General features: G+C 50.8%; 1 protein-coding gene across 2 annotated transcripts; it reads left to right on the top strand.

Annotated features, from left to right (window-relative positions):
• Window positions 1–9230: 9230 nt before the first annotated feature.
• BPIFB2 (BPI fold containing family B member 2) lies at window positions 9231–14990 on the top strand. Of its 2 annotated transcripts, none has more exons than XM_023939770.2 (16): window positions 9231–9373; window positions 9994–10110; window positions 10348–10441; window positions 10720–10827; window positions 10971–11108; window positions 11550–11595; window positions 11834–11894; window positions 12129–12220; window positions 12335–12511; window positions 12887–12928; window positions 13048–13212; window positions 13484–13551; window positions 13831–13876; window positions 14145–14208; window positions 14307–14383; window positions 14665–14990. In XM_023939770.2, the coding sequence occupies exons 2-16, from the start codon at window positions 10002–10004 to the stop codon at window positions 14731–14733; spliced, it is 1356 nt and encodes a 451-aa protein (XP_023795538.2). In that variant the 5' UTR covers window positions 9231–9373; window positions 9994–10001; the 3' UTR covers window positions 14734–14990. The 2 variants fall into 2 exon arrangements, with proteins under 2 accessions (XP_023795538.2, XP_023795539.2); XM_023939771.2 differs by having other exon boundaries at window positions 9316–9373; window positions 10723–10827.
• Window positions 14991–18047: the final 3057 nt, after the last annotated feature.

The raw sequence follows: 18047 nt of genomic DNA, 5'->3' as shown, positions 1-18047 counted from the left end.
AAGATCACCGGGATCCAGGATCTTCATATATAGAGCTTCACAGCAGGAAAAAGGCAGGTGATGTCATTTGGGACATCCAAAATAATTGGTGGGGAGCAAAACAAACAAGGTCTTGTTTCTGGTGACTTCCACTGCAAATATTTCCTTGGAGATATTAGGAGTTAGGTAAATCATTGAGCAACGACCTGTAGGCGCAGACTCAGCCAGCTCTGGGTGCCTGGTTTGGTACATCATCCTTTCAGCCTGTCAAGATGTGGATGTGGCTGAGATGTCATGCCCTGATAAAATGCCTTTCTTTCTTACTTTTTTCTAAATAAAATTGATGTTCTGACTAAAAAATGTCAAAACACTGGCCACCCCTGGTTGCTCATACTTCTGCAGTTCTCAGGGCTGCAGTGCTGAGCAGTAAGCCCTTGTGTGGGGATGTGCCACATGCTATGATAAATGAAGGACTTTTTCCTGTGTACAGACAGACTGTGAAGATAGAAATAGAGCCAGGTGTTCCCTATCCAGGCCACCAGGACATGCCCAGCATTCCCATCCAACTTGCCTACAGCCTGATCAGATGTCACGGCCTAACAGATACCCTGAGCTGACAGACTCTTGGGAGAGACACCACCTGACTGGGAAATGCTGTCCTTATCTAACCAGCATGGAATTGCTTCCAAGTCCAGCACCTCTGCTTGGAGTGCTCCAGAGAGCTGGAGGTGGGATGTGCTTTAACAGGAAGACACTGTGGAGAGACTGATGCCATTGACCTGGCAGCTCCCAGGACAGAGCTTGTTGGTTTGGTGTCTTTTTGAAGTTCTGGAAGGATTGTTGATCCCATTGGGGGATGACACCTTCTTGTCAGGGCCTTGCCCTTGTTGCTGCCCAGGAGACACAGAGACACTGCAGCAGCTTTTTGGGGCAGGGAAAAGAAACCTTCCTCCATGGGCCCCAGACCAAATGTGGTCCCCATGCATGGAGCACATCCCAACAAGCACAGCAAAAGCTGTGCTGAGGGGAGAATGCACCAGCTGGGAGGGCTGGGGTGAACTCTTCACTCCCTGATGTCCTCACTGACAACAGGCGTGGATGGCAATGGCTGCTCCCCAGCTCTGCTGAAAAATAATCCAGAAAAATTGCTTGCACAGTCTTAATACTTTCTGTAAACTTGGAAATAAATATTTCCAGCAGATTAGCCAGCTTTGGACACACATTATTTCCAGCTTTGAAAAAATATCTTAGTTAAAGGCCAAGGAAGGGGTGGCAAAGATGTCAAGCACTGAAGGAGTTGTCACTTTCCTTGCAACCTGATCAGCCAGGACCTCTGGAGCACAAAGCCCAGCTGTCATGGTGAGATCATGACCTTTGATAAGATGGACGAGGGTGTTAACAAGATGGTATTAAGTTATCATCCATCCTGAATGGCTTCATACTCCAGCAGCCACTGTCCAAAACCTGAATTGCCATGAAGACAGCCTCGATACTGGTCAGTGCACAGGGAAGGGGCAGGGTGGCAGCTCTGGGAATAGCTCCTGCGCAGTGACCTTTCAGGCATGACAGCAGCTTGGCCTCTCCCCAGCAGCTGCTGAATGCAGAGGTCTCTGACCATCGGATATTTTGGAAAAACCAAAGCAGATTCCCATAAAGAGAATGACGTGGTGATGTCCAGGTCTCGCTAAAGTGACTCTCAAAGCCCCAAGTGCACAAAGCCAAATTGCTGAGTGTGGATGGAAACATGGAGTAAACCAGAACGGATTTGGTCAACAGGAGAAGAATAGGACTGGTGTGAACAGACGTGTTTGCGTCAGTTCTCTGTGCTTGGATCACCTGAAATGAAGCTGTCAGACAAACAGTAAGGGGCACATATTCCCAAGAAGAGTCTGAGACCTTGGCATTAGCAGGCTCCAGTCAGAGCAGGGAAATGTCCCAGCTATGGTAGGAAAATGAGGTGGATCTGCTCTGCTGTCCCATTGATGGCATCATTCAGACATGGCCTGTCTGCCTGAGGAAACCAAGGTTTGCCCTGCCATCCCTCAGGGACCACTGAGAGACTGGTACATCCCTGCTGCTGAGGGGTCAGGGCTTCTGGGTCTGTGTAGGGCTCCAGGGAGCAGAGCTGGACAAGGCTGCACACCCACCCCAGCTCACCAGTACCAGTGACATGATAGAGCGGCTTGGCAGCAGAGCTGCTTCATGAAAAATTAACTAGGTGCTTCCTGAGATTCACAGCCTTGAATTCTCTGGGAAAGCTGTGGACAGATATTTGGATTCTTTTTTTTTTTTTGCTCTGCTCAAAGGATTGAGACTCAAACCATTTAATTTGTTTGTTAGATAAGAACAATAAGGGAAATCTGACCCATGCTTGCAGTGACATGAAGAGAGGCATCACAAACCCCAGTTTTCATGGGGAGCTGGTTTAACAGTTCCTTCCTCACTGTTGAGAACTCCCAGGGAGAATGATTCCTTACACATGATGCAGAACAAATCTCCGTGGAGAACAGCCAGGGTTCTCAAAGCCTGCCTCCCCAGCAGATTTTCCTGGGAGTAATTTCCTAAAAACACAGCAGTCTTTCCAAAGATGTCCTTGATTCAGTGCCAGTTTCCTGCCACCAGGAAAAGATGTTCAAATCATGTCAGCTCGATGAAGTCAGGATCAAAGCTGTTTATTGACTTACTAATGACAAGAAATTATCCGGGAGTCAGTGAGTTACATGCTCAGGATCAATATCAGTGAAGCAGCTGATAAATACCAACACCAGCCCAAACCTAACTCCTTCTGGGGTCCTAATCCCTGGGCACACTCCCCACCCCTCGCAGCATGTGCACCCTGGGAGCAGGGGGTCACTTTCTTGAGCCTCTGTCTTGTGGGAGGTGTGGATACTGCATCCTGACAATGCAAATGTGATTTATTTAGGGATCAGCTCTTTCAGGACACACAGCATCTGCCCAGCCATGCCCAGCTGGATCTGACAGTGCTTGGCAGGGCAGTCTCACTATGGGGTCATGAGGTCTTTTTATTTCAGTTTGTGGAGCCAAATTCTTGCAAGCCAAAGACAGGAAGAGACACCATAAGAAGCCCAGCACCCTGCTGCTCCCTCTCCCCCGTTCCCACTGAATCCTGGCCACAGTGGGAACTGGGGACTGCAGCCACAGAATCCCCATTCCTCAGGTCTCAGCAACAGGCATGTCCAGCACCAGTATGTTCTGTGCATTTAACAGAAAAAAAGCACCTGGGTGGGATTTAACAGCTGATTCTGTGTTTGTGTGTGATGGACTAATGGCACAAAGTCCAGGGGTGGCCCAGAGTATGGCAAAGCCACCACAGCAGTGTCCCTACCTTGTCCCCACTGATGTTGTAGGTCAGACAGGATCCCTGCACACAGCACCCCTGAAATGAGTAGGAGACACTGCCAGAGGCACCTCAGCCGTGGTGGGCACTGCCAGCACCTCCAGCATTTCCCTGCCTACCAAAGGATTTTGGGAATACTCAGAGGGAAAATCGACAGGATAGGAATTCTTGGGTTTGTGTATTTTTGTTTGGTCTCTGCTTTTGGCATGCTTCCCACATGAGTTAAGTAAATAAATAGATGCTGCAAAGCAGGGAATTTTACTGCCATTTCAGCTGGGTTTAGGCATGGTTAAGGGAGATGTGTTGATTTTTGGAGATTTCAGAAAGGCAAAGAACTGTGATAGCAAGGGGGTTTGATTCTGAGGACAGGAACAATGTTCCAAGAGGCTTCAGAGAAGCTGTCTGCATCCTTTGAGTGGCTCTGTGCATGCAGGGAGAGCCCTCCTGCCTCTGAAGGACTGGGCAGACAGAGCCTGACTGGGGGCACTGCCCAACACTTCCCCCCTCCAGGTCCATTGCAATGGAAGGGCTGGCAAGTGACTGTCCTGGCAGAACCCCTGACAGTCCTGGGGACAGGAGGAATGTGCCAGGTTCCCACCCCACAGGTGCCACACCAGGGAGAGTTACTGGTGGCCAAAACACTCCCACGAGTGCGCATTGTACATTGGGAGCAGGGATCACTTCTGAGCATTTGTGCCTGTGGGAAAACAGTTTAGGAGGCTAATTTATCATTTGTTATTCCTTGAAACATTATTCCTTGAAACAACATTTTCATTTTCAGGATACACTGGTGGGAGCAGAGCTTTGAGGCTGCCAGACCAGTGCAGATCCCACCCACAAACATCAGGAGCCTCTGCTGTTGGTAACACAAACCAGGGCTTGCCTCAGTTTTCTCTGGCCCTGGCTGAACTGGGTTATTCTGGATTATATCTGCCTTAAACTGAGCAAAGAGCAGGGCCAGACCCCACAGGTATCTGGCTAAAATGGGATGACTTTATGACATGTTAGGGTGTTGCAGGTGTGCCCTTTGACAAGCCTTTGGGAATCAGGTGCTCATCCCCAAGGGCAGCTCTGTCTGAACCTCACATCCCTACCCACCAGCCTGGGACAAGGAGGCTTCCAGCAGCACCAGTGCATTTGCTGCATAAAGCCAGGAATGGCTGGAAATGCTGCTTTTCACCGGTCTGAAAGCTCCTTTGTGTGGCAGAACTCTGAAATCTGCTACGGTGCACTGAGAAGGGGGAGGCAGAGGAGGTGGAGGAGAGGGAGGAGGAGATGATCTCTGGGAAACAAGGATGGGAGGAGGATGTGACTTACCAGAGCTGGCAGCACTTTCTGAAGGGTGCTGTGAAGGACCTTGCTCATGTCTGGGGTTGTACACTGGGCAGGGAGAACATGTCACCCTCATGCACCCAGCAACAATTATTTATGGAAGATCAAAAGGTGGGAAAGTCACTTGCTAAAGAAATTGATCTGGTAAGGATTAGGGGAAAATTTGCCTCGTGTCTAATAAAATGTGTTTTCTCTCTTTGCAAACCTTTTCTCAAGAATGCCATCTTCTGGTTTTAAATGAAGCTGAAGGTTTTCATCCCTAAAAGAAGCTCTGACAGTCTCGGAGTACAAAGCAGACAAATATGCACATTGCATGGAATAGCACAACTAGAGCTGGCCTGAATTTGTCCATAAAACCTTTGTTTAGAAGAAAAAAAGAACTGTAAAAAGCATTTGTCTGCTGTAGAAATCCAAACCTGAAGGCTGAAACATCTAGCAGTGCTGTTACCAGCCCCTGAGGAATTGTCAATCCCAGGAAACCAGCGACGTGTCCTTTGGGACTTACCTGCTGGGGGAACTGGGCCTAACACTGGCTGAGGTGATGTGGGAGCTCCTGGGGCTGAACCTCGGGGTGCCCCTGGTGTCCTGCCCCAGCCACCCTCTGACCTTCAGGTTTGCAACCAGTCTGATTTCCATGTGTCCATCTGTAAAGCTGCTCAGAGCAAAGTTTGGTCAGCACAGGATGAGCCCCAGTGAGCCCCCCCAGATCCCCCAGCCATGCTCCCCGTGGGCACTGGCTCCCATTAACCTTTCTCCAGTGATTCTCATTTGCCATGAAGAGCTCCGAGCCAGGGGAGAGCACCAGAAAGATCACCAGGAAACAGAAACTTTTCACCTTCAGCCTGAAGGAAAGACAGAGGAAAAGAGCTGAGTAAAGGGGAACAGTCAGAGCCCAGGATTTCATGCTTGCAGCAAAGTCACCTCTTGCTGATATTCTCATTACCTTTTTCTTCTCCTTCTTGTTCAAACTTTCCATTTAAATCTACATTTAAATTTAGAAACCTGTTTCTTCCCAATGAAAAATCACATGGTCTAATTTTGAAAAAAATCAGGAAAAAATTGTTTTGTCATTCAAAACATCTCCATGCTCCCATCTAGCATGGATCTGGGGGATGGAGGGCTGGCTCTGATCCCCCAGAAATTCGGGGGTTTCACTGGGACATCATGGACAAAAGCTGGGCATCCCTCCACACTGCAGAGCTACGGCACCTGCCCTGGCCGGTGCTGAGGTAGGAGCTGCTGTGCTTTGTTGCCTTTAAGCTACAGTTTCTCCGAGTGTTTGTAGACACAACCATGCAGAAAATCACCAGCTTTAATATCCCACTTGTTAGTGGGGAGTGATTCGTGGCTGCCTCTGGGCTGACACTTCCCAACCTCCCACTTTCATTTGCTTGTCCCCGGCTCCGGGCTCGCGGCACGGGGCTGCGGCTCATCGCTCACCCCGAGATGCCTTTCATGGCTTTGGTGCTGGCCTTTTTTTTCACAGCTTCCTCTGCCATTTTCTGCAGAACATCACTCCCATTGAGAGCAGCTGAGACTGCTGAGGAATTTGCAGAATATGAGGAGTTCAGCACAAAGCCCCCAGGGAGGAGCCTGTGCTGGAGGGCGAGGGGTTGCAGCGCTACCACTGTGTCATATAAAACATCTTTATTAACATATCCCATCCCAACACACTCAGGACCCCTGCTGATCTTCTGCAGAGAGGGAAGGAACAGTCAGTCTATAAAACCTGACTGAGAAAGAGGAGAACCAGAAGAATTAAAGGGCTGGGTGATACTGCTGTGTGTGCGAGCTGGTCCCTGTGGGTTTCTGACATCTGCCAATACAAATCATTCAACTGATAAATCTGAAAGGCTGGGTAAGCTCTCAGTCTCAGGTCCCAGATGAGAGCTCCCAGCCAACTTGTGCACCAAGTCTGAAGGCATGCCCTAATCTGCTTAATTACAACAGAAATGGGAGCAAGAAGAAACCCAAGATGGGCACTGGTAAATTCTGCTCTTGGGGGCACACATGTAATTGTGACTCTTGGAGGAGCAGCTCCCCAAAGGTTCATGGGGTTGTGCAAACACTGGGGAAGGACATGGGCTCAGCTGGGGGATAACCCAGTGAAAATTGGTTTTTTTCAGGCAGAGTTAGAGTGAGGATGAGAAGAACATTCACTCACCCTGAGAATGGGTTCCTCAGCCCCAGCCCTGTCCTAATTCCACATGGGAGATCCACACATCCCACCAATGTTTTGCACCTGCAAACAGGCTGCACAGAACCCTCCTCCAGACTGCTGCTGTCCCTTTGGCTGCCCCTTAGACTTGTGGCCACCACTGTGTCCTCCCCCATCCCCTCCTGGGTACCCCACCCAGCAGAACCCAGCTCTGGGAGTTCAGCCCACTAAGGTAAAGCAGCACAAAGTAATTTATTTCCTCTCTTCATTTCTGTATAAAACTTGTCATGAGGTTTAATCCGTCATTACCTCCCTTCCAGAGCTGTGCTCGGTGGCCCGCTGCTAAGCCCAGACAAGGAGATTTACATCTTATCTAACAGGAGTGTAAGATTTATGGATAACTCCCGACAAGGAGCACATCATGCCAGAAAGACACTTTTGTGCTAGTAACTTGATCAGTCATTATGCTGTGAGTTGACATCTAATTAAGCCTCCACAGGCATCATCAGGTCCAGAACAGCTCTTCTAGGAGGAGAAAATCCACCTCTAAGCACCGTGGTGGCAGCTTATCCCCAACCCTTGCACTGCTGGAAGAGATAATAACGCTCCCCAGAAAATCCCCAGTCTCAGGGAGAGCTGGCAGTATCACCTGCACTGGAAAAAGGAATCACAGGGGCAAATTCCCAACTGCTGCTCTAAAACACAGCAAAGTCTCATCTCTCAGAGTCTTCCCTAGGTTGTGTCCATGTCCCTACCAAAGTCAGACCCCACAAAACACCTCCCCTGGCTGCAGTGGACTCATCTGAGGGTTACAACCTTCTCAATGGTTTTATTTTTCTGAGCACATTTCTTGCCTCTCAATGGGCTGCCTACATCAGCGTGGAAGTGTAAATCCTGCTCTCCCTTGGCAGGCTGCTCGATCTTCATATTTTCTCTTGACGCTGCTTCCAGGATGCCTTCGGTGGAAATGCACAGCGTGGCTGGAACGCTGCCTTTCTTGGCATTTCCCTGTCATGCTGAGCAGGGAAGTAACAGTGCTGGGGAGAGCCAAGGGCTCTGAACGTGTCAAGATGCACCTGGAACCAGCGGCCGGTAGCTCGCGTCACCGATGCACAAAGGACAATGGCTGCAGGTGTTTCAACAAGCCCTGAACACCTCACCCCCCTGCCAAGGCAGTCACACCAAAATGGGCAACACAACCCTCTCTGGGAGACTGGTCATGCTGAGGTCACAAGACTGGGGAGGGCTGAGGGGAAGTCAGGACACAAAGGGGAGCTGGAAAGGCCATGCAGGATGTGTGTACATGGTGTCTGCAGGTGGTCCATGCTCTGTCCTCCAAGCCAAAAGGAAGCCAGAAGAACATGATGGACATCAAGCACAGGAAGGAGGGGAGCTCCTATTTCTTCCCATGAAGGGTTTCATTCCTTGTAGAGATATTATCAAAGAGTGTGGATGCCACTGACTATATTTTCAGCCAATTGTAATAAACATTGCCAGTGGCTTTTGATAGGGAATGGGTTTAAGAGAGGAAGGGATTATTGCACATGAGCCTTTTCAGATCTAAAACTCACTGAACCCAGTAGAAACTCTTCTGTTACCTTCAAAAGATTTACCCAGCCCTGATGGAACCAGAGAATGTCCTTAATAAATTGCCAGGTTCTCCTTCAGGTCATGTCCTCATCTCATCCCTTCTGGTGTGAGCTGCGCAGCCAGGAGAGTGACACAAACCACAGCAGCCTCTCATAGAATCCTGGAAGAGTCTGGGTTGTGAGGAACCTTAAAGCTCATCCAGTTCCACATTCCTGCCATGAGCAAGGACACCATCCTCTAGACTTTTCCAAGTCCCATCCAGCCTGACCTTGAACACTTCCAGGGACGGGGCAGCCACAGCTTCTCTGGGCAACCTGTACTCAGAGAGGTGGTGGCCTCATCACCCTGACAGGGAAGAATTTCTTCCTAATCTCTAACATAACCCTGCACTCTGTCAGTTTAAAGCCATTGCCACTTATCCTGTCATTCCATGGCCTAGTCACAAGTCCTTCTGCAGCTCTCTTGGAGCCCCCTTAGGCACTGGAAGGGGCTCAAAGGTCTCCCTGGAGCCTTCTCTTCTCCAGGCTGAACAACCCAAGCTGTCCATAGCAGAGGTGGACACGGAGGTGCTGTCCCTGTGGTGTTCAGAAGAAAAGGTGGCTGCAGAGCAAAGAAATTCACATTTGTGTTCTAACAGTGCTTGATTTCTTGGCACCCTTCATCCAGAGGCCTTTCTTTGTGCTCCTCAGGTACACCACAAGACAAGCTGCCCCAGCACCTGCTGTTCAATCCTTCACCTCACCAGGTCAGTGGCCAAAGTAATCAATTCTATGGGGAAACAATAAAAATGTACAGAAAACAAAGCCTCCCCCCAGTGTCCTGGTTCCCAGCCACCTTTGCCAGTTCCTGCCCCATCAGCTTTGGCTGGGAGGATATATAAAACCAGCAGAATTTATCAGTGTGGCCACGGCAAGACACAGACTGAGTTAGAAGAACGGGAAGACCAGCCAGGAGAGGTAAAGATGCTTTTGCAAACTGAATAACTTAATACAGGCATTGCTCCTACTTTTGTGTGTCTCCACAAGGGTCAGCACTCACCAGAAGTGATGCTTTCTGCAAAGACTGTGATAAATATTATGTTTTCTGCAGGTTAAACTTTCTGAATTACTTATTTTCACAACATTGTAAGAGCATTACAGACATTATAAACAATTCCCAAATGTTTTTCAGAGATGGATAACACTTTCACCTTTTCATTTGACTTTATAACTCCTCCATAACTTCCATTCCTTCCTCTATTAATTTTAGCTTCTGTTTATTTGCTGGTTTTATACCAGTTGTGGCCGTTCTGTGCTCCTCAGTAAATGAGATATCGCTTCAGGCACTGTTCTACCTCACAAGATTGCAGAGGCTCTTCAAGGCTGAGCCTTCTGTCAGTGCTTTTAAGACACCACACAAGAGCTGTGGGCTGTTATTGCACCAAAGCTGACAAGCTCCACACCACAGCCCCAGTCAAGGAGCAGATCTGTGGCTCTGTGCCTCAGTGGCCAGGCAAGGGCCACGTTGCTCTGACCAGGCTGCTGTGGGTGCCCTCCTCCTCCCCCTCCTCCTCTTCCTCTTCTTTTTCCTCCTCCAGGTGCTGGCATGGCGATGCTCCGCACCCTGAGCGTCCTCCTGAGCCTCCTGGTCCCAGCTCTCACCACCAGGTCACCCGACTGTGGTGGCATCCTCACCCCCTCTGGGCTGAGATACCGTAAGTGCAGACCCACATCTGGCACGGCAGCAGGGAGAGGAGGCAGTGACATCTTCCACTCTGGTGGTGAAACACCAAACACTGGCACCAGAATCCCATGCCACCACTCAGCTTACCTGCCCCATCCCCTGCCCATTGCCAGCAGCAGGGGCTAGTAAGGGATGGAAATGGGTTTCAGCCTGTCCATCAGGACACAAGCTCTGGAGGCTCTCATAAAACATCTGTGCTCTTTCACAGTTGCTGAAGTTTCAAAGCCACATGCAGAGTCAGTCCTCAGGAGGGACCTCCTGTCCTCACAAGCCCCAGACCCATCTCCCGCCACCTCAAGTAGGTGAGTTGCCCTCTCTTCCCAGGCTTTGCTGCCATGGCCCTGCCTCACACTGGTGTTTGAATACTGTCAGAAGGCACTTTGCCAGCCAGAACAAAAATCCTCCTGCAGACCAGGAGGTTTAGAAATGAGGTCCTGGCTCCTTTGCTGGTGTCCAGTGGTAGCAGAACCCATGCTGCTCTCAAGGCACGGATTTATCATGAATCTTTGGGGTTTCTCATGAATTTTTGGGGTTTCTCAGGGTCTGTGCTGGTCTCCCAACATCTTCTTTTCTGCTCCAGAAGGAACCAAATTGTATCTGTCAAAGTTGACAAGTTTTCCCTGACGCTGATCCCCGACACCGGGATGCGGCTGAGCATTGAGGTGGACCTTGGCGTCACATCTGCCCCGTGAGTGCCAGGGCTGCCAGGCTGGAACCAGCCCCAGCTCCTGACTGAAGTGACAAGGCACCTGCAGGAGCAAGGGTGGCCTGAGGGAAGAGTGGCCAGGAGCACCCCCCAGCTCCAGCCTCCTCCTCTCCTCCCTGGCACAGCTCAACCACCAAGGAGATGAGGCTGTCCATCCTGGCAGACCTCCACGTGGAGATGAACCCTGAAGAGAACCTGGAGCTGGTGACCTCTGACTGCAAACCCACCCTGGAGGAGGTGCAGAGCACCGAGGAGATGGACAGGTCAGCCCCACAGTTTTTCTCCTTGTGGGATTTGGGTAATGGGTGAAAGAAGAAACTGAGGCACAAGTGTTTCTAGGCAGGAAGGTGATTGGATTGAGACTTGCTCACTGCCCTCACAGCTAAAAAAGGCCAGCACTAAAGCTTTATCTTCATGGGAGGAACTTTGCTCTGCTTTGGGGTGGTTTCCCCATTTTCAGAGACTTTCAGTCTGTCAGAAGGGAGTGGTTTCTTTACAGTCATGCAGCTTAAATGCTTTTAATGAAAGTCCAGTGGCAATTCTCCAGTGGTTTGGGATTCTGAACTGTAACCATAGCTTAATAGATGATAGAAATCAATGGTAATTCTGTCTCTGGGTGCCTTTTGGGTCAGATAAAAGACTCTCACCCACCTTTGGCTGATCTGGTTTTCTCCTAACTTCTGTTCTGTTCTGTTTTTACCCAGCAAGTCCTCGGGATCGGACTTGGACAAGCAGATCAACGTAGAAAAAGTAAGATAAAGTTTGTAAAGGCATAAGACAGCATTGTACAGGTCTGTAAGGATTAGAGCACCTTTATGTCTACCTGGTGCTTTTTCAGATTTCCCCCACAGCTCCATGCTCACTGGACCCTGCCATCGTCCCCTGGCTCCTGCTCCCAGCTCCCACCTCAGAGGCTTTCCGGGGACACCCAATGCCAGCAGACCCCCATGTTCATCTATCCCCTCTCTTTTTGTTCTTTTTTCCATAGGTTTGCCTGGAAGTGGCCAAATTGCTGCTTTTCCCAAACGAACGGCTGATGTCTCTGGCAGGTGGGCAGCTGGCTCTCAGTCCCATTATGGACTGAGGGTTTCAAGGAGCATTTTGGAGCAGATTATGAGGTGGGACCAATTCCTACCCTGCAGCAGCAGAGGCTCATCTCCCCAGGGACCTGTTCCCTCTGCCCAGCTCTTTCCCTCTCTTTTTTACTCTGGAAACACAGCCACTTCCCAGGGCCTGTCACTCCTTCCCTCCTCTTCCTGACCACTCCTCTGCTCTATTTGCAGCTCCATTCCCCATCACACCAAACTGCCAAGTCCAGTACCTGCCCCTGGCTGCCCCCATGTACTCTGAGCAGGGAATTATCATCTCTTTGCAAGTAAGTCCTCAGCATTTACAGCCCAGCTGCAGTCCTTGAAAGAGCTGCTTCCACCAAGTGCTGCAGCCCTCAGACACTTGAAATTAATTTTCTCTTTGCCTGTGTCTCTGCAAGACAACGTTCCAAGTGGCAGGGACGGTGATCCCTCTGCCAGTCAGCCCTGTGCCTTTCAGCATGCCTGAGCCAGCGAGTTCCAGCCCTTCCCACCTCATCCTGGCCTTCTCTGAGCACTTCTACACCAGCTTATTCTCTGCCTTGGAAGAGTCTGGAGCCCTCAACGTGAGTCTCCTGGTGAGTGGAACAAGAGAGGAAGGAAGGAATGGGAGATACACACTTAGAGGGACAGCCCTGGCCTGGGGATGTCTTGGAGGAACCACAAGCCCTACACAGAAATGTGAGAGTGTCCAAGCACCTGCCCCTCACTCCCAAGCTCCTAAGAAAATCCCTGGTCTAATGGAGCATGGAGAGTTTGCCATGAGGAGTAACCTGCACACTGCTCCTGGCATGGAGGAGGTGTGAGGGCATGGTGTGAGGAGGGCTCCTGCACGTTCCCAGGGCTGGGATGGTGCTCATCAGAGGGGCTGCATGGCCACACTGGACACGAGCCCTGGAGCAGCAGCCCCAGGCAACCACGGGTCTGATCATGAGCTGTGCTTTGTGTTTCAGAGCTCGCTGACCACTGCCACCTTGGCTGAGAGGATCACTCAGGTGTGTTGCTGTGACTGGAACCCCAAGAGACACAACCCTGACTCAGGCAGTGTCCCCCAGCTGCCCTGGGGGCGCAGGGATGGTTGTCATGCCCAGAAACAGCCCCGCTCCCCCCGCAGATGGGCTCCCTCTTCCAAGAGGACCTACCAGTGGTGCTTCGAGCCGTGACCCGGAGCTCACCTCACGTGGTGCTGGAGGAAGACAAAGCCATCGTGAAGCTTTTCCTTACTGCCCAGATCGGAGCAGGATCATCCCTTTTCCAGAGCTTCCTGAGTGTGAACGTGGTGAGTGTGGAAGCGTGCCAGGTTTGGGAAGCGTGTGCTGTGAGTGTGTCCCTGCTGCCCAAGGCACTGCCCTTTCCTCTGAGCCCTGGCCCCGCTGCAGGGGCCGGTTCAGCCTTTCCCATCACAGTGCTCCTGCTCTCCAGCAGCGTTTGCCCGTGTGGCACCATGCAGGATGCAGGGAGCGCATTGCAGGAGGCAGCACACAGGTTCTTGCACCCCACAAAGCCAAAGTGTGTTTCCTCACTGATCCTGCCCTCTGTTCCCCTCACAGGATGTGACTGCCGGGCTCCACCTCAGCGTTGCCGACACCAGGATGATCATCTCTGTGGCAGCCATAGAGTAATGAGCCCATCTGCACCGCAGGAGCCCAAAGGGACACGTCCCTGTCACAGTGGGGAAAGGAGAGGCTGGGGAGGGTTACAGCTTTTAGAGTTTGGGCATTGCAGACCTAGCTTCTTCCCCAGGGAGACAGTGAAATTCCAGAAACGTGGCTAGGGAGAAAAGTGGGAACTGCAGGTTCCACATTGCCACAAAGGCCCTGAGCCCAGATGGGGAGTTTGGGGACACGGGGGAAACAGCTGAGCACCAGCAGCTCCTCTGCTGCTCTTTGTTTTCCAGGGATATCGAGCTCAGCCTGGCCACCTCTGATGTGGGTCCTATACTGGTAGGTACCTCCAGCTGTGGCCACTCTTGGTGCCTTCCTCTAAGAGCCTGGTCCCTCTCAGCTGCCCCAGCCATCCTGGGCAGCAGGTGCCAGCAGGGAAATATGGAAATAGTAACTTTGGGTGCTTGCTGCACCTGGTGGGAGGGACAGCTGAGTCCTTGTGGGGTGGGAAGAGGTGCAGTGAGCATCAGGACCCTCTCACGGGTCTCTGTCCCTCTCCTCCTGCTTTAGCCCCACACCATGAGCTGACCCTGGCTTTCCCCCACAGGCTGCCCTGCTGGAGGAGTTGTTCGTGCCCACAATCCGTGAGGAGGTGCCAGCCCAGATAAACAGTGAGGAGATGGGAGCTCTGTGGGTGCTGCCACGCAGGATGCTCCACATGGACCCAGGCAGCACCCAGCTGGCAACTTTGCCTCTTTCTTTTTCTCAGGTGTCCTGAGACAAGGTGTTTTCCTGCCCCACATCGCCAGTTTCACTTACACCGATGTCAACATCACAATTCACAAGGTAAGAAATAAGACATTTAAATTGCCCCCTGCTGTGCTTGATTTAAAGGAAGCCTGGGAGCAATGCTGACCTCCCAGCTCCAGAATAAATCAGAGCCTGATCATCCAGCCCTGGTAACCTGCAGGAACAAGTTCCATTGCCTTAAATAGGCTGAGCCCCTCTTTAGCCCCATGGGCACAGGCAGTGGCTTGGGCTGTGGGTGGTGATGGTGACGCTCTCTGCGGGCTGATGGAGCCACACAGGCACCATTCTCAGTCCTCCCTCCTTCTTTCCTTGCTCAGGATTATGTCTTGATCCCCTGCAACCTCCAGCTAGAGGCAAGGACTAGAGAGGCAAGCACCTGGCAGTGAAGTCCAGTGTCTGGAGTAAAACAGTGGCAGAATCATTCGGTTGACTCTCACATCACGCTCCGTGGTTTGCCACTGCTTGAAATGTTGAAAATCTTCTTTCTTGACTTACTAAAACATCATGGTTTTATATTATGGATAATAAAGGTGTTGCACTAGCAACTTTCTCATCCAGCCCTGCTCCTGGTAGTTTTGTTGCACCGAGAATGGATTGTAACAACGTTCCATGCTTTAATTAAAAATTTCTCTTTAATTCTGCATTTGCTGGTGTGACTATTGACATTTTTCCCCCCGCAACAATTTTTACCTGAAAACAGATAAATTTTGCCCATCAAGTCCCGACTCTACATTTAATTAATTCCACTCATTTACAAGGATGCAAAAACAGACTCATGCCTCTCAGCTGCAGAACAACATAGCCCCTACAACGAGAGATCTTTCATCTGCTTCTCCTCCATGTCTTGTGTTACTATGGGAACATTACAGCTGGTGAGTTTCCCGGGTCAGAAAGAAGAGGAGGGGGAGGAAATCAGTCTGCAGAATGGTTTCTAATTTTAGACCTGAAGGCAGTTATATTTTCAACACTTTTCTTCTGAGAAAGCTCATCACAGAGAAAACGCTGAATGAGAGGTGACTGCAGACGTCCGACTGCACCGGCGCTGTGGTCGGTGGCATTGGGATGCTCTTTCCTACTGGCCAAACACATCTCCCAGTTGTTCAGGAATATAAAGGGGGGAAAACACACCCACAACAGACACAGGCATCCAAAAAGGGGAGGGTGGGTGGCAACAGAGCTTCAAAAGCTGCCCTGGTCACTCAGTCACTGGGTGCTGTTGGCATCTACATCAGAGAGGGTGAACATGTGGCTGTGCTGATGCCCAGGAGGAGAATCCTTATCCCTGACCATGCAGCCCAGGTGGAGCATCCTCATCCCTGACTGTGCAGCCCAGGAGGAGAATCCTTATCCCTGATCATGCAGCTCCCACCTCAGCTCTCCCATGGTGATGCTTCACGTAACACCCCAGCCATGAAACCTTGTTAATTACATCTACATCTGCTTTCACTTGCTACAGCTATACCCATCATTTCTAGCCTCTGATGCTGCTGAAAAACACTTCAAAACCTTGTGTTTGTATTTCAAAGGTTCAGAAATAGGAAAGCAAACAAAATAAGCCAGGTTGATTTACTGCAAGGAGTAAAGAACCCTGAAGGTTTATATGCCCAGGGAGAGGACCTGACTAATGATGTTAATGTCCAAGGTTGGCCATAGCAGGAACAGCTCCTAATAAAAGTTTCCTGGTAGAGCTGCAACCATTATACTTTGACTAATATATGTTAAACCAGTTTCCCAATAGGAATAAGCTACAGTAGTAAAAAGATGCACTTCTTTGGCAGGGAATATTCTGGCTCCAAGCTTCACTGCATGAAGTGAAGCCCCTCCAGAGCATGGCTGGAATCTCAGGAGCTGCACCTGCAGCTGCCAGCCTCACCTGGCTGCTTAGAGCAAAACTGGCTCATGTTGGAGAATGAGGGTCTTCTGCTTCTCCCTCCAGGCACCCCATTTACTGAGACCCTCAGCACAGCCAGGGAAAAGGAATGCTGAAAGAATCTTTTGCATCAGCCCCTATGACAGCCCCTTTCCTGGGCAGGAAGAGCTGCCTGGTGACCCCCAGCTTCCCTCACTACTGGCACATGGAGCAGAATGCACCAGCCAGGAGGTTCAAACCCTGGAGCAGGGGGAACAAGCCACTTCTCCAGCCCCCAAGAAACAGCAGAGGAATGAAGCTTTTGCCAGGGATGTTGCTGGAGCAAGAGCCAGAAAACTCCAACAAACCCACAAACCACTGACAGCACAGCCAGTCCCTGGGAAATCCTCCTGCTACTCACCCAGAAAAAGATTTTCCATGCTGTCAAGGTTCCAGTGTAAAAAAAAACTTTGCTGAACAGGATTATCCCAGCTCTTAAGGGTGCTGGATTGAAGTTTCCTGCTCTGGATATACTCCTGAAGCCACTAGACATTTAGAGCATTAGATATACAAGTTGCAGAAGTGACAAGTAACACTGAGAAGATGCTGCCCTTTCCTTTGGAAAGGCTCCTCTGCTGCTCCCCTCTCAGTCTCATGTGATGAACAGCATAATGAAGGCCAGACCCCAAGAGGAACAGCCTTTTCCAGGGGCACAAGATGACCCTTCCCTTTTCTGTGACCCTGGGCTTGCTGTGCCAGCGTTCCATGCAGCAGCAAGCTCTCACCACATGTTCTCAACATGTTTTGTTTTTATTCTCAGGACAAGCAGCGGCTGGGACAGTGCCAGATCACAGAGCCCATAATGGCACATAATGTGCCAGAGAGATGAATGCTCCCAATAGAGCAGAATACACACAGAAGTGATGGCCAAACGGGAATGAAAAGAGGGCCTAAACTTTACTTAATGTCTGGAAGGTGTTTGCTCAGAAACCAGAACAAAACCTTGAATCAACACAGCCTGTTCTGCCAACCTGTGGGCAAAAAGGATGGATGGAGACACCAAGTCCCAGCAGTGCAGGAGCCCTGAAGTGGCACAGAGCAGATGCCAGCACAGGTTGCTGAGGAGTTGTCACTCATCCCATCCTCCAGGTAGCAGGGTCACACAGACCCCCCAGACCCTGCTCTGCCAGCTCCAAGGGCATGCAGGTGTCAGAGAACATGAGCAATGGGATCTGAGCTCCCTGCTCCTGGCTCCTGAGCAGGTTCCAATGCCCCACGGTGTTCACTCTTGTGGGCACCTCACTCCACGGGGTGATGGAACTGTACCCAGCCCCCTGCTTCAGTGCAGCACCCTGTCACCACACAGGAGCACCACTTCTGCCCAGGAACAGGACAAGGCTTGTGTCACAGCAGCTGCAGTCTCTGGGGAGCACAGTCCCACAGGCAGCATCAGCCTGCACCATTCTGGGAACCAAAAGAGCTGTTTCTACTCACCAGAACACCCTTCTTCAATGTTACCATGGACTTCAACCCCCCCAAAACATTTCTGCTGGACACAAGGCAGGCTGGCCCATGTGGTGACAGTGTGTGACACCAGGTTTGTGTTTGGCTCAGCTCAGGAGAGCTCTGGCCAGTTCACACAGAGGGACCCCAACAGGTCCAGCACCTTCTCTCACTGTGTTCAGTGATTCCTCTGCATCATCTCACAGCAATGCTGGGAGCTCATGCAGCAGCCACAGCTCTGGGCCCCACAGATCCTGAGCTATTCCTACCTTCAGGCACAAATGTAGAGTGGAATACTGCCCCATCCCTGGCCTGGTCAGTGCCAGACTGCCACAACCTCTGGGGACA

The sequence above is a fragment of the Cyanistes caeruleus genome, chromosome 16 (assembly GCF_971803275.1).
Source record: "Cyanistes caeruleus chromosome 16, bCyaCae1.hap1.1, whole genome shotgun sequence".
In the NCBI taxonomy this organism is placed as follows: Eukaryota; Metazoa; Chordata; class Aves; order Passeriformes; family Paridae; genus Cyanistes; species Cyanistes caeruleus.
This window is presented reverse-complemented; position numbering and strand designations above follow the sequence as displayed.